This window comes from Homarus americanus, unplaced genomic scaffold (genome assembly GCF_018991925.1).
Source record: "Homarus americanus isolate GMGI-L3 unplaced genomic scaffold, GMGI_Hamer_2.0 scaffold57010, whole genome shotgun sequence".
NCBI lineage: Eukaryota > Metazoa > Arthropoda > Malacostraca > Decapoda > Nephropidae > Homarus > Homarus americanus.
In genome coordinates, this window is record NW_024726957.1 from 77473 (window position 1) to 93204 (window position 15732).

At 41.7% G+C, this 15732-nt stretch overlaps 1 protein-coding gene across 3 annotated transcripts; it reads left to right on the forward strand.

Annotated features, from left to right (window-relative positions):
- The first annotated feature begins 454 nt into the window (after positions 1–454).
- Positions 455–14343, forward strand: LOC121865738 (arginase, hepatic-like). 3 transcript variants are annotated; one of them, XM_042365272.1, is made up of 9 exons: positions 455–578; positions 3339–3424; positions 5166–5253; positions 7341–7419; positions 7900–8135; positions 10820–10968; positions 11583–11639; positions 11977–12158; positions 12346–14343. In XM_042365272.1, the coding sequence occupies exons 2-9, from the start codon at positions 3402–3404 to the stop codon at positions 12531–12533; spliced, it is 1002 nt and encodes a 333-aa protein (XP_042221206.1). In that variant the 5' UTR covers positions 455–578; positions 3339–3401; the 3' UTR covers positions 12534–14343. The 3 variants fall into 3 exon arrangements, with proteins under 3 accessions (XP_042221206.1, XP_042221207.1, XP_042221208.1); XM_042365273.1 differs by lacking the exon at positions 455–578 and adding an exon at positions 1932–2018; XM_042365274.1 differs by lacking the exon at positions 455–578 and adding an exon at positions 1969–1986.
- The last annotated feature ends 1389 nt before the right edge of the window (positions 14344–15732 follow it).

The following is a 15732-nucleotide window of genomic DNA, read 5'->3' on the forward strand; positions in this document are numbered from 1 at the left end:
CTGGTGGACGGCGCCTGTGTTCGGACTCCTCGATGGAATGATTGAATTAAATTATATATATTTTATGATAGAAGACGTTATTGATGTTTTTATTTTGATTTAATATCTATATTTTATTATTTTTTGTGGTATTCTGTTTATTTATTGTTAGAAAATTTAAAAATATGTGTCTGGGTTTTAGTTGTTTGAAGGGAATCGGATACCTATTATTTTCCTTTGGATTACAACAGTGATCCACAATTATTTATTTTTCTCAATTTGTTATAAAAAAAGGTTTAAATATTGTCTCTATTTTATCTCTGAATCTATATTTAAAGTCATTTTATATAATTATGAGAAAATTTAATGTTATAATGTCGTATTTATTTTTTTATCGTTAATTAAGTAAGGTGGCTTTTGGGGTCCATCAGAAGACACCATTGAATCTCTCCCTCCAGCTCTCTCTCTCTCTCTCTCTCTCTTGTATCGTCTCTACCTAAATCTTCTCCACCTAACCTACCCCAGCTTCAGGTCAAGCTCACGCCCATTATCTTGACCTCACGTGAACTATCTCAGCTCCTAATAACACCAATGGCTATGTAAGTCCTAACTACTTTTTGTAATAGTTTATATCTGAAATTTAAATACTCTGACTATTTTACTGGTGCACACACAGACAAACATTAGCTTGGACCATTATTATTTATTATATATACATACACTACATAGATATCGGCATAGACAGCAACATAAGTAAATTTGCTGATGACACTAAAATAGGACGTGTTATTAGACCTGACGAGACTCCGCAAAACTACAGGAAGATTAAACAAATTTTTCGAATGGTCTGAAAAATGACAGATGAAATTCAATGTGGACAAATGTAAAGTGCTCGGTATGGGAGATGTAAACAGGGAAACCAGATACCAGATGAACAAAGATGCCATAGAGAAATCCGACTGCGAGAAAGATTTAGGAGTAATGATAAGTAGGAACCTTAAGCCAAGTAAACAATGTGTTTTTGCTCGTAACAAGGCTAATAAAGTACTTGGGTTCATACACAAAGGAGTGTTAGTTACAAGACTAGCGAGGTCATCCTAAAACTGTATCTTGCTCTTGTGAGACCTCATGTGTATTACCAGGTCAGTGTTAGTTACAAGACTAACGAGGTTATCCTAAAACTATATCTTGTGCTTGTTAGACCTCGTGTATTACCAGGTCAGTGTTAGTTACAAGACTAGCGAGGTCATCCTAAAACTGTATCTTGCTCTTGTGAGACCACACCTGGATTACGCAGTTCAGTTCTGGTCACCGTACTACAGAATGGATATAGAATCCTTGGAAAGAATTCAGAGGAGGATGACAAGACTAATCCCGGGCATTGGGAACCTTGGGTATAGAGACAGGTTAAAGCATCTTAATTTGCACTCCCTTGAGAGACGTAGAGTGAGGGGCGACCTGATAGAGGTGTATAAATGGAAGTCAGGGCTAAACAAAGGTACTCAAACTATCCAACCAGGAGCGAACTCGTAACATTGGTTTTAAATTAGACAAATTTAGATTTAGGCGCGAAATAGGTAAACACTAGTTTGGAAACAGAGTAGTGGATGAGTGGAACAAGTTACCAAACATCATCATTAACTCTAATACGCTGGATAGCTTCAAACAGAGGCTGGATGGATATATGAGCAATAGGGGTTGGGTATAAACGGGACTGCCCAGTATGAGTCAATAGGCCCGCTGCAGTTTCCACCATTCTTATGTTACACCACACCACCCAGATTTCATCGTGTCATAATAAACTGGGTCAACATATTAACATTATCTACCTGACATCACCAACACTTGACACGCACAACACTTATCTATTTACCATCCAGGAATAATATGACATCATGTATATAAAAGCTGTAATAATAATACCTGTAGCAGTGAAGTTGAAACATCAGTCAGTTAGTGAGAGACATCGGTGGAGAGAGGAGTCGAGTCTTTTGCGTCAAACAGTTGGTGAAAAGAAGATTTGTATTATTCGTTTGGTTGTGAGTTAATGTTTGTTTGGCTAAATGAAATTCTCGATTAATATTCTGTAGAACCACCAGCCATAGTGTTTTATATATATATATATATATATATATATATATATATATATATATATATATATATATATATATATATATATATATATATATATATATATATATATATATATATATATATATATGCAGTAACTAATTAACCATTACTCGCTGTGTAGTAATGGTGATAGAATAATAATGTAGTGGTTGGTGGTGGTGGTAGAGTGTAGTGGTGGTAGTAGTAGTAGTAGAATATATAATGATTGTGGTGGCATTATTATGTCTACATTACAACACTGATATAAGAACATAAGAAAATAAGGAGTCTGCAAGAGGCCGGTTGGCCTGTGCATGGCAGCTCCTGTCGAGAGTTACTACCACTCTCTATCATCCATGAATCTATCCAGCCTCCTGTTAAAACTTTCCAGCACTTACTACAAAGTTGCTGAGCTTGTTCCACTCGTCCACCACCCTATTTGTGAACCAGTTCCTTCCTATCTCCCTCCTAAACCTAAACTTATCCAACTTGAATCCGTTGCTCCGAGTCCTATCCTGCTCGGATATTATAAGAACTTTATCTATATCCCCTTTATTGATTCCTTTCACCCACTTAAATACTTCTATCATATCTCCCCGCACTCTTTGTCTTACACACACACACACACACACACACACACACACACACACACACACACACACACACACACACACACATACATATAGCTACTTTTAGACTAGAAAAGAACTAATCTATAAACAACTGAAGATTAGACACCCTAGTTTATTTCTCCTGGTGTTAACCTAACCCCTAGGTAATGTTTGGAGTGTCCAATTATCAGGTGAAATAAACTAGGGTATCTAAGTAGGTGAAATAAAGAGATTATATAGTCGTCAGGTGAAATAAGCTGGAATGTAATCAGGTGAAATAAGCTGGGGTGTAATCAGGTGAAATAAGCTGGAATGTAATCAGGTGAAATAAGCTGGGGTGTAATCAGGTGAAATAAGCTGGGGTGTAATCAGGTGAAATAATTTTCCAGCTACAATACCTGGATATTTATGACGTCATCACTGCCTCACGACAAAATGGCCGAAAGGGTGACCAAAGACTCGACCTTCACACAGTATCAAATAGGAGACAAAATGGCGGTATAGGGTTTGTACCTTCACTTACGAAGAATTAACGATCGTACGACTCTGTGACGACCTAAAATATGTGATTGAGAGTATTACTAGAGTGGTCGCCCCCAGTATACACGGTGTCATTTGACTTGTCCCTAATTTCAGAGAACTATCCCTGGAAGAACTACCTGGACGACCCTCTAATAGGCCCCCAACGACTAAACAAACATGACATTTCAGAATTTTCTCAGGTAAGTCGTACAGTATCAGCTGATTGTTTATAACAGAGATACTAAAATTACCCCCAATAAAACTTACTATAGTGTGTCCCAACGGTGCTGCCCCGCCCTGTACTGTACTCACCCCGCCTCAAGAACTGTACTGTCACCCCGCCTGGTCCCCGAGATATGCTAGGGACTGTCAGTTGGTTGAAAATATTCAAAGGAGGGCCACCAGACTGGTGCCTGCAATTCGGCACCTCAACTACCCTGAGAGATTAGAGTACCTGCAACTGCCCAGCTTATACTACAGAGGGGCAAGGGGGGACCTAGTTGATGTGTATAAACATCTCAAGGGGCACTACTCAGTCGAGTGTCCATACCTGGAGCTGGCGGACGCTCGCCCCACAAGGGGTCACAGCTCAAGATTGAAGAAGTCACAAGTCCAGAAAACTGTGAGGGCAAACTTTTGCGGAGTGAGAGTTGTGAACTGTTGGAACAACCTGCCAGAGAGTGTTGTGATGGCACCGAGTGTGAGCTGTTTCAAGACCAGACTTGACCAACACTGGAGCAGGTTCAGGTACATTCAGGAGCCAGTACATGCCCAGTACTTGTCAACAGTGTGTAACAGAGAGCCAGTACATGCCCAGTACTTGCCAACAGTGTAACAGAGAGCCAGTACATGCCCAGTACTTACCAACAGTGTAACAGAGAGCCAGTACATGCCCAGTACTTACCAACAGTGTAACAGAGAGCCAGTACATGCCCAGTACTTACCAACAGTGTAACAGAGCCAGTACATGCCCAGTACTTACCAACAGTGTAACAGAGAGCCAGTACATGCCCAGTACTTACCAACAGTGTAACAGAGAGCCAGTACATGCCCAGTACTTACCAACAGTGTAACAGAGAGCCAGTACATGCCCAGTACTTACCAACAGTGTGTAAGAGACTTAATCGACCGCCCAAGTGGCTACCAGACCGATTAGTGGCGAAGCGGATACAAATAATCTGACTGACATACAATACACTACACTACATCACCCGGGATAAGTGTGTGTGTGTGTGTGTGAGGGCCCAGATGTGTTCACCAAAACCCAGGTGTACAAAACAGAGCAAAACACACCTGTACTTTCCTATTAATTTCTTGACAATATGCGTTTATATCCAGGTATTGTACGTTAAGTTAATACAAAAAAGTAAAATGCCCACCTGAAGATTAGCCCGCCCCAGCTTATTTCACTTAAATCTACCTGGCGACGAGTTAGATTAGGTTAAATTCATTGCTAGGCTATTGGTTAGGTTAGCGTTAATTAATGGTAAGATAAACTAAGATAATCCAGTAAATTAAAATAAGTGAAGGTAAGATTCTGTTGTGGTGAACTAAATTTATACTTTGCTTTTCTTGCATTCTGAGCACGAAATCAGCTGACACAGTGACCAGCCCACAAAAACACCGACTGGCGATTGGTCGAGAGAAAACGAGACCAGATACCACAAGGAATAACATCTTATGAACATTATATCTAATTTAAACCATAATTTACTGTATATTAATTATTCTCTAATGATGGGTAATCATTATATGTCAATTAGAAGTAAATTTTCAAATTAATTTATTTCTAATTATATAAAAAAAAAGATTTATTTTCTCTATTAGTAACTGAAAAGAGCTGGAGGCGGTGCAGTAAAGGTTAGCCAGTCAAGTTTTGTTTCATTATATTTTCTGTATCCCTTCACAGTTTAACACCATGTTGCGTGTGTTGTGTTACAGGTCTTCTAGGCTGTGTGCTGTGACTCCCACCGCCATTACCAACAAGTTACATATTGGCGTTATTGGTGCACCATTCAATAAAGGACAGGTAAACAAATTCACCTTATGATTCATGTTTATTGTCTGTTTCCTTATTATTATTAGTATTTGTTGTTGTGGTAGTGGTAGTAATAGCAGTAGTTGTAGTAATAGTAGTAGCACATAATGGCTCCGAATGCATTAAGTCAGGTGGATACCAACGAAATAAACAAGATTCGACGGTCCATTACGACAGAGCGGCAGCACACCCAAAGTGATAGTGCAACAACTGTTGCTGAAAGTGTCAGAGAACTTGAAAAAGAAAGTATCTATAGCGCAGGAGGTGGGCGCCTCGAACTGGTTACCGATAAGGGCAAAAGGCTTCATCCTTAATAAACAATAATTCACAGATGCCATTGCTCTAATGTAAGGTTTGCCCTCCCAAGGCGTGTGTGACTTATCTTTATGGCATCGACTACGCCATGGTGTGCAGGAAAGGGGGCTTCGTATGTATGAAGCATGACGAAGTAATTTAGTTAACAATTTTATTGACAAAGCTTGGAGTACAGTTTGCCTATTCTGAGTAATTCAGTCAGGTCTTGACACTGAGGGTGGTATCACTTCTCACTGCCACGCAGAACAGAGGTTCTTACACAAAGAAATACATCATATTCATTAACAGTATATACAGGACGAAGTAAGGGATCTAACAGCAAATCTACTGAGGGAAATCTGCCACGACGTCATGGTGGAGCCGCCCCTCCTTCCATTGGACGGTGAGAACCTCCGTCACAGGACTTCAAATACATCCAACGAAGCCCGTGTGGACGTCAGCGCTCGAGGATTCTGGACGCGGGGACATGCTGCACACAGGAGGAACGAGAACGACAAGATAAGGGCATATGGGGAGAGAATCCAGAACGTTGATCAAGGCAGCTTCACTCCACTGGTGTTCATAACCTCTGGTGGGATGGGACCAAGTGCAAGATGTTTCTACGCCAGATTCGTGGAGGTGATCTCTGAACAGAAGCAGCAGCCCAGAAGTTATGTTACAGCCTGGATGAGATGTCGACTGTCCTTCTCTCTCCTTAGGTCTGCATTGCTTTACCTCAGGGGAACGAGAGCATCGGCCCCAAAACCGACAGCAGTTGCAGATATCGACTTTGAGGCAACAGTCACATAGATCTGCGGCTCAACTAACTCAACACAGCCAAGGTAGCTACTTATGTATTAGGATAGTTAATTCTAAGGTAATAAAATGACGACGAAGGTGTGGCTATTGGGGGAGGCTGGAGGCCACGTTGTTGTAGCAGTAGTAGTTATAGTAGTATTTATTATTATTTTTATTATTAGGTCACATGTCTACCGCTTAAGTAAGGTTGTTTACCCCACAGGAAACACGCTCCCCAGATTACTCAAGTGGACAAGTTATTTTTGGTTAAGTCGTTTCCGTTTTTTGTTTTATAAATTGAATTCGAATTTCCCGAATCAAAGCATTACGTAAGGTTGGCACTATCTGACACTGTACTTGAAGGTCATGTACTGTAGGTAAAAATTATATGATTTTAATATTTATTTAATCGGGTATTTTATTTAGAAGGATTATCACTTGTGTGTGTGTGTGTGTGTGTGTGTGTCAGGTTTCAAAATGCCTTCAACGCAACACCGTAACTTAGATTAATCATGGAAAGTTAGGTTAGGTTAATTTATGTGTTATTAGTCCCAAGGAGATTATTTAACTTAACATAACCATATCACTGTGGCTTTATAGCAATGCATCGACTGTCCCTTTCCTAACCATGAACTAAAAACAAACTACACACAATACCTGCACCGTACCTTCCCTAACCATAAACTAAGACCCAGACTTGTCCAACACGACTTGGCCAGAACTGAAACTTGTCTACTGAACTAACTGAAGGTCATCTTATGTTTTGCTGATATGTTACTAAGCTCCGTCAATTTACCTTATATATCCCAGCTTGGAGTATTGTACAGTATATAAATATGAAAACACGTAATAGATAATAGTTATTAAAAAAAGTATAAATTCACTAAGACAAAATTAATTAAGAAATGATTTGATTATTCCAACATTCCATTCCAGCTGTTCCCCCACGACGACAAATATTGTAAATTTCCCTCGATTTTTTTCAGGTTAAGAGGCATACAGGTGTAGAGAATGGACCACAGGCCATCAAGAATACAGGCTTCATCAAGGAACTAAAGAATCTGGGTAAATTAAAGTGATATTGCAATTTTATCTGTGTTATCGGGTAAAATGTATTTTCCATGACTGTCACGGCCCGTGCTGCCAGCCGCATGAATGTGAGGTGTTTCAAGGTCGCGTAAATCTTAGAATAACTCAGACAGACAGACAGGTAGATCATTATACTAGGTTACAGTGATTCAGTTTGTAGCTACACAATACATATACAGTAGAATAAACATAATGCAGGTATATAAACAATGTATATATGTAAACAGTAGTACAGGTGTATATATAAACAATAGTATAGGTGTATATACTTAAACAGTACAGGGGCGGATCCAGGAATATTAAAAGGGGGGTCTGACCAAAATTATGGGCATTTTGAAGCCATGTGTACTCGGATATATTCTGAGGTCAATAGTAATTACTTTTTACTATACAAACACGCAAAATCGTTAGTAGGATACAAGGATAACCTAACCTAACCTTCATCTCCTTCTACAGGACTTCAGGTGGAGGATTATGGTAACGTCGAGATGCAGCAGGACAAGAACGAGTGTGAGGAAGAAGGCCCCAGCGGTGAGCACTGCCACAAGCAGGTGCTGGAGTATAGCCAACGCCTCGCCTCCTCCGTCACCCGGGTAGTGAAGGATGGGAGGGTGTGTGTCACTCTGGGAGGGGATCACTCTACGGCTATTGGGACTATTACTGGTGTTGCTCAAGCTAATACCGACCACCAGGTACAGTATGTGTTTATGTACAGAGAAACCTTTTATTATTGTAATTTAAATCGTAGTGATGGACACAGAACTGTAACGGTTCTTACAGGTGCGTGGTAATCTATCAGAGATCATTATATAGCTTAGGTACATTGTTTTAACAATTATAATACTGTATTAGCACCATAATGTGGGCTGTACCCCGCTACACTTGTAAGAGGTTACACCACTTCAAGAGTGAAGTGCTTTCCCTTCTGGAGTACTGTCACCCAGTCTGGTCCCCGAGATATGCTAGGGACTGTCAGTTGATTGAAAATGTTCAAAGGAGGGCCACCAGACTGGTGCCTGAACTACGGCACCTCAGTTACCCTGAGAGATTAGAGTGCCTACAACTGCTTAGCTTATACTATAGACGGGCAAGGGGGGACCTAGTTGAAGTGTATAAACATCTTAAGGGGCACTACTCAGTCGAGTGTCCATACCTGGAGCTGGCGGACGCTCGCCCCACAAGGGGTCACGGCTCAAGGTTGAAGAAGCCACAAGTCCAGAAAACTGTGAGGGCAAACTTTTTCGGAGTGAGAGTTGTGAACTGTTGGAACAACCTGCCAGAGAGTGTTGTGACGGCCCCGAGTGTGAGCTGTTTCAAGACCAGACTTGACCAACACTGGAGCAGGTTCAGGTACATTCAGGAGCCAGTACATTCCCAGTACTTGTCAACAGTGTGTAGCAGAGAGCCAGTACATGCCAACAGTGTGTAACAGAGAGCCAGTACATGCCCAGTACTTGCCAACAGTGTAACAGAGAGCCAGTACATGCCCAGTACTTACCAACAGTGTAACAGAGCCAGTACATGCCAACAGTGTGTAACAGAGAGCCAGTACATGCCAACAGTGTGTAACAGAGAGCCAGTACATGCCAACAGTGTGTAACAGAGAGCCAGTACTTGCCAACAGTGTGTAACAGAGAGCCATTACTTGCCAACAGTGTGTAACAGAGAGCCAGTACATGCCCAGTACTTACCAACAGTGTGTAACAGAGACGTGACCGATCACCCAAGCGGCTAGCGAGCTGATCAGTGGTGAAGAGGATAAAAGTTAAAGTACATGGTGAGTTAGCTGTTGCATGGCAGGTAAGGGACGGAGACACCAAGATATTTAAAAGAAGGAACATAGTCAATAATGTTGTTACCTATCTTGACCTTGGCGGGGCCGTGTTTGGTGTTACCAGCTTGTGTGTTGAACACCTTAGACAGGTTCTCACAGGCTGTGTGTATGTATACGTGCTTCAAGGTTTTTTATGGGCACCAGAGCACAGGTTATTTCTTAATGACCCACACCAAGGCCTGGAGGACGAAAATGTAATAAAATAATAATAATGACAATGATGATAATAATAAAAAACAATTATAATTAAATATTAATAATAATAATAATTAACAAAATAAATAATAATAAAAGGACCATCAAAAGATCAATAGTGGGAAACAATATATGGTGTGTTGTGTTGTGTTGTGTTGTGTTGTACTGTGTTGTGTTGTATTGTACTGTGTTGTGTTGTGTTGTGTTGTGCTGTGTTGTGTTGTGTTGTGTTGTACTGTGTTGTGTTGTATTGTGCTGTGTTGTGCTGTGTTGTGTTGTGTTGTACTGTGTTATGTTGTGTTGTGTTGTCAGAGAAACAATTGAGACCATCAACCTGGGACTTGGTCACATATGGCAGCAGGGTCTTCCATTAGACAACACATTATTCTTGTTTTCATCTCACGATGAGTTTTAGTATGTACAGTATAAGAATATCATCAGCATAGCTAACAGTAATATTGCTGGGGCTGTCTGGTATTGAATTTAATAATTGGTTCATAAGAACACTGAACAAAGTGGGACTCAGTACTCCACCTTGAGGGGTGCCCAGTTGTATATCTTTAACTTCACTTTTGTAACCCTGAAACAGTGCAGCAGCCCTTCTGTTAGTGAGGTAACCACTTATCCAGTGTAACAGCCTACCTGCGATATCCATTTTGGCTAGTTCGTACAATATCAGTTGTCTATTAGCAATATCAAATGCAGCTTTTAGGTCAAGAAATGTGGTGTATCTGTGCCTTTCATCCCCTGCACAGTTAGGAATGTGGTTACGTACTCCTTTACCCTGAGTGAAGCCATTTATGTTAGGAGACATGTGTTCTCTATATAAGAGTCTGCCGAGGACCGTCCTCTCAAAGGTTTACACAGGCAGCTGGTTAGTGATATGGGACGAAAGGCATCAGTCTGTCCTAGTTAGGGACAGGTCCAAGCACACTGTGGGTGAAATGGCACAACACTTCATCTCTAATGACAAGATGGCCGACATATTAAGATTGTATCCACTTTTTTACACTTAGTAACTATATCAGTTCTCATGTACAGAACCAAATACACAATGTGCTTGAACACTTCTCACGCAAATGTGAATAACAAAGTGTGAGGCCAGACATACTGCCTCACGCGCCTGTACTGTGAACAAGTTACCCTTTATGTATAGAACTAAACAAAGAATATATTTGAAATACTGTGTAACATTCAGTGCCATAATATCCTGACAACGGGGGTTAATTATTACGACACTTTATGAACACTACTCTGTAATCCTTTTGCTCTACCGCTCACAGGAGGAGTATAAGATGCACAACAAACTAGCTACTGTAAGTAACAAAATTAAATGATTTCTTCCAGGTGGTGGTGTTATGGGTAGACGCTCATGCAGACATTAACACCGGATCAACATCTACTTCAGGTAACATGCACGGGATGCCTGTGTCTTACTTGCTGAGGGAACTGGCCGACCAAGTCAACCGCCTACCTGACAACTGGCCTAAACCTTGGTGAGTAATTTACCATTTAAATAATATTTTTATTTACTTTCTGGTAATTATTCTTTAGTAGTGTATTAAGTAAGTGTAAATTTTGGTTTAACAATAATAGTAATAATAATAATAATAAACTGTCTCCACTATCTCCTCCACATTCTTGACCTACTCCTGACTCCCCAGTCCACATTCTTGACCTACCCCAGGCTCTCGTCCCCACCACATTCTTGACCTACCTCAGGCTCTCGTCCCCACCACATTCTTGACCTACCCCAGGCTCTCGTCCCCACCACATTCTTGACCTACCCCAGGCTCTCGTCCCCACCACATTCTTGACCTACCCCAGGCTCTCGTCCCCACCATTCTTGACCTACCCCAGGCTCACCACATTCTTGACCTACCCCAGGCTCACCACATTCTTGACCTACCCCAGGCTCTCGTCCCCACCACATTCTTGACCTACCCCAGGCTCTCGTCCCCACCACATTCTTGACCTACCCCAGGCTCTCGTCCCCACCACATTCTTGACCTACCCCAGGCTCACCACATTCTTGACCTACCCCAGGCTCTCCACATTCGAGTATTTGTAATTTTTCTGATATATTTCGACCACTTCTCTCTACCAACAGTATGTCAGCTAACCATATCGCTTACATTGGACTTCGTGACGTTGACAATGCCGAACAGTAAGTCTGTTAATGTTCTTACATACACTAAGCATTGTTGCAACATTGACTCACTGTTGCAACAATAGTTGACTTGTAACCCTTAGCTAATGTTGCAATGTTAATCTACAGGAGCTAGAGTTGCAACGTTGATCTTTGGAATGTTAAATTGCACGCCATAATTGCAACATTTTAAGTCAACATTTCAGGAATTGCATACAAGTTTCACAATTAAAGTAACTTCTTATTTGTTGGGATCCTCCTCTTCTTCTTGTCTTCCTTTTCCTCCTCGGCTCCTCCTCCTTCTTTCCATTTATTTTACTAACCCCTCCTTCTCTTCCTCCTGCGCCTTCTACAGACAGTTCCTGGACAAGCTGAACATCCTAGCCTTCGGAATGAGTGACGTGGATAAGTTAGGTCTGTGTACAGTCATCAAACGCTGTCTGGAGCACCTCAAGCCCTCAGCTACCAGGCCCCTTCACCTCTCCTTTGATATCGACTCCCTGGACCCCTACGAGGCTCCGAGTACAGGGACGCCAGGTAAGAGATAAATGTTTGCTGTTGTTTTGATGGGACGAGAGGGGGAGGGGGGGTATTGTTGATACTTTACTCCCCCCCCCCTCTCTGTTTACAATATTTACAATACTATCCCTCCCTCCCTCCCCCTATCTACAATAACTACCCACCCTCCCTCTACAATCCCTGCAATAACTACCATCACCCACAGTACGAGGGGGACTCAACCTACGAGAAGGGCTACTAATCACAGAGGCAGTGAGGGAGACTGGCCATCTTACTGCCATTGACCTGGTTGAGGTTAATCCCCAGCTTGGTGACTCTAAGGACGCTGACCATACTGCTCAAGCTGCCAGACTCATCCTGCTGGGAGCTCTTCATGGGCACAGGGGAACGTAGAAGCTGTGTGTCACCTTGTGCTCCACTGTTGAAGTAATGATCTGAGGCGATTCTCTTTTGTTTTTCTCCTGAGTAAGGATTATAAACACCGGTCTGTATTTTAAGAAAAGTTGAATGATGTCTTAAAACTGTGACGTGACTCTGATTTGTTTTTCTCAAGGATTTAAAAAATATACTTTGTTTTGCCCTATCACGTCACACTTTATTACCAATACAACGTACAGATATGACATGATAATACAAATAAGACAATTCAGTAGACTTCAACGTTAACTAAACCTAAAGATTATTGCCATTAAGGCTATTTGTCTGCGAATATAGAAATAAATGAACACAATATAAGGCTTCTAGGGTGGGTGAAACTTTCCTTTTTTCGATTTTCTGTCAATCTTTTCACTGGCACAATCTCTCTTCAGCATCCAGCAGTAGTCTGCCATCATGTTCACATTCCACCTTCTTTGATACCTCTTTTCCATTTCCTTAATGTCCTGGTGAAATCTTTCGCCTTGCTCTTCACTTAAATTACATAAATTTTCAGGAAAATACTCAAGATGGGAATGTAAGAACTGCACTCTATGCTCATATTGCAAACTATGTTTTTAAAGTTATTCAACATACGGTACCTTTAACAATGTGTTGATAGTTTAGATCTTTTATATTACCTAAAAACTATACACAACATTCTTGAAACTATTCCATGCTTCTTTCTCACACTGGTTCAACGACTCTTCAAATTGGTGATCCAACATTAACTTTCGTATTTGATGGCCCACGAAAATGACAGCTTTGATTTTTTTCATATGTGATTGATGGAAATTCCCTGCATATGTGCCTGAAACAATCACTTTCCTTATCTAGGGCTTTTACAAATTGTTTCATTAACCCTAATTTAATATGCAGAGGAGGCAACAGCACTTTCTTAGGGTTAATCAATGGTTCATGTAGAATATTTTTTGAACCTGGCACAAGAGCCTGTCTAGGTGGCCAGTGTTTTTTGTCCCAATGTTCACGTCTTGCTCTGCTGTCCCACTCACACAAAAAACATGGCATTTTCGTGTATCCACTCTGTTGACCAAGCGACAAAACATTGACTTTGAAATCTCCACAAACCAACTAACCATGATCTTTATAATGAACTTTCTCGCGAAGCATCTGCAAATGTTCATAAGTTTCCTGAAGATGAACAGAGTGAGCCACAGGAATTGATGAAAATACATTTCCATTATGAAGTAAAACTCCTTTGAGACTTGTTTTTGAAGAATCAATGAACAACCTCCGTTCAGTGGCTGTATAGGTAATGCCAAAATAGTTAATTAAAGCAGACACATTATTACAATAAACCAAGGAGCCTTCCTCTGAAAAAAAAAAGAACTAGTTCTTGTTCACGTTGCCTATACCATGAATAATATGTCCCTTTGGTCAATAACTTCTTTGATTTCAACCTAGATCCTAAAAGTCCAGTAGACTCCCTTGGTTAATTCGAATCCCTAACCAGATCGATAAGTTCACTGTGGGTAAACACCTCCGGTACATCACTAATATCTTCAGGTTGATAAACATCACTTCTGTTACCTGACGATGAATCACGGTCACGGACTGCAACACATCTGGTGACCGGAACCTCAGGACCATGTGGCACTGTTAATGGTGACCGGAACCTCAGGAGCATGTGGCACTGTTAATGGTGACCGGAACCTCAGGACCATGTGGCACTGTTAATGGTGACCGGAACCTCAGGACCATGTGGCACTGTTAATGGTGACCGGAACCTCAGGACCATGTGGCACTGTTGTGTTGACCGGAACCTCAGGACCATATGGCACTGTTAATGGTGACCGGAACCTCAGGACCATGTGGCACTGTTAATGGTGACCGGAACCTCAGGACCATGTGGCACTGTGTGGTGACCGGAACCTCAGGACCATGTGGCACTGTTAATGGTGACCGGACCTCAGGACCATCATGGCACTGTTAATGGTGACCGGAACCTCAGGACCATGTGGCACTGTTAATGACCGGAACCTCAGGACCATGTGGCACTGTGTGTTGTGGAACCTCAGGACCATGTGGCACCGGAACCTCAGGACCATGTGGCACTGTGTGACCGGAACCTCAGGACCATGTGGCTGGCACTGTTAATGGTAGACCTCAGGACCATGTGGCTGGCACACTGTTAATGGTGACCGGAACCTCTCAGGACCATGTGGCACTGTTAATGGTGACCGGAACCTCAGGACCATGTGGCACTGTTAATGGTGACCGGAACCTCAGGACCATGTGGCACTGTTAATGGTGACCGGAACCTCAGGACCATGTGGCACTGTGTATGGTGGAACCTCAGGACCATGTGGTACTGTTAATGGTGACCGGAACCTCAGGACCATGTGGCACTGTTAATGGTGACCGGAACCTCAGGACCATGTGGCACTGTTAATGGTGACCGGAACCTCAGGACCATGTGGCACTGTTAATGGTGACCGGAACCTCAGGACCATGTGGCACTGTTCTCATGTCAGACGGAATGTTGGGATAAATGATTCCTTGTTTATTTTTAGCATTATATCCCTCTATCTTCACAGGGCAAAAATAACAGTCAACAACAGGATTTTAAGGCTCCCGTCATACCATAGAGACTCCAAATGGCAGAACGTTTTTCTTACCATATTTCCACAGTCTTAAACCTTCAACACATGTGGCCCCCCATGGTTTATCTAAATCACCCATTGTTACCCCAAAGTAGGCAAAATATGTATTTTTCACGAAAGATGTTATTTCTTGTCGTTGCTTATGCACAACAAAGCACTCACATAAGTAGCTTCATGCGTTTGGATTGTTCAAACAGTAATAGTATCTTGGTAGAGCAAAACAAGTACATATAACACTTTAGCTGCTGATGCGACACTGAACAATGGCCTTTGTCTCAAGGATTCCATTTGTCAATAACCCTTCTGTGATAGACGAAAATTGAAGTCATACCTGAAGTCAACATTATGACAGGTTAGGGAACACATTACTTTGAACACAGGTTAGGGAACACATTACTTTGATCACAGGTTAGGGAACACATTACTTTGATCACAGGTTAGGGAACACATTACTTTGAACACAGGTTAGGGAACACATTACTTTGATCACAGGTTAGGGAACACATTACTTTGATCACAGGTTAGGGAACACATTACTTTGATCACAGGTTAGG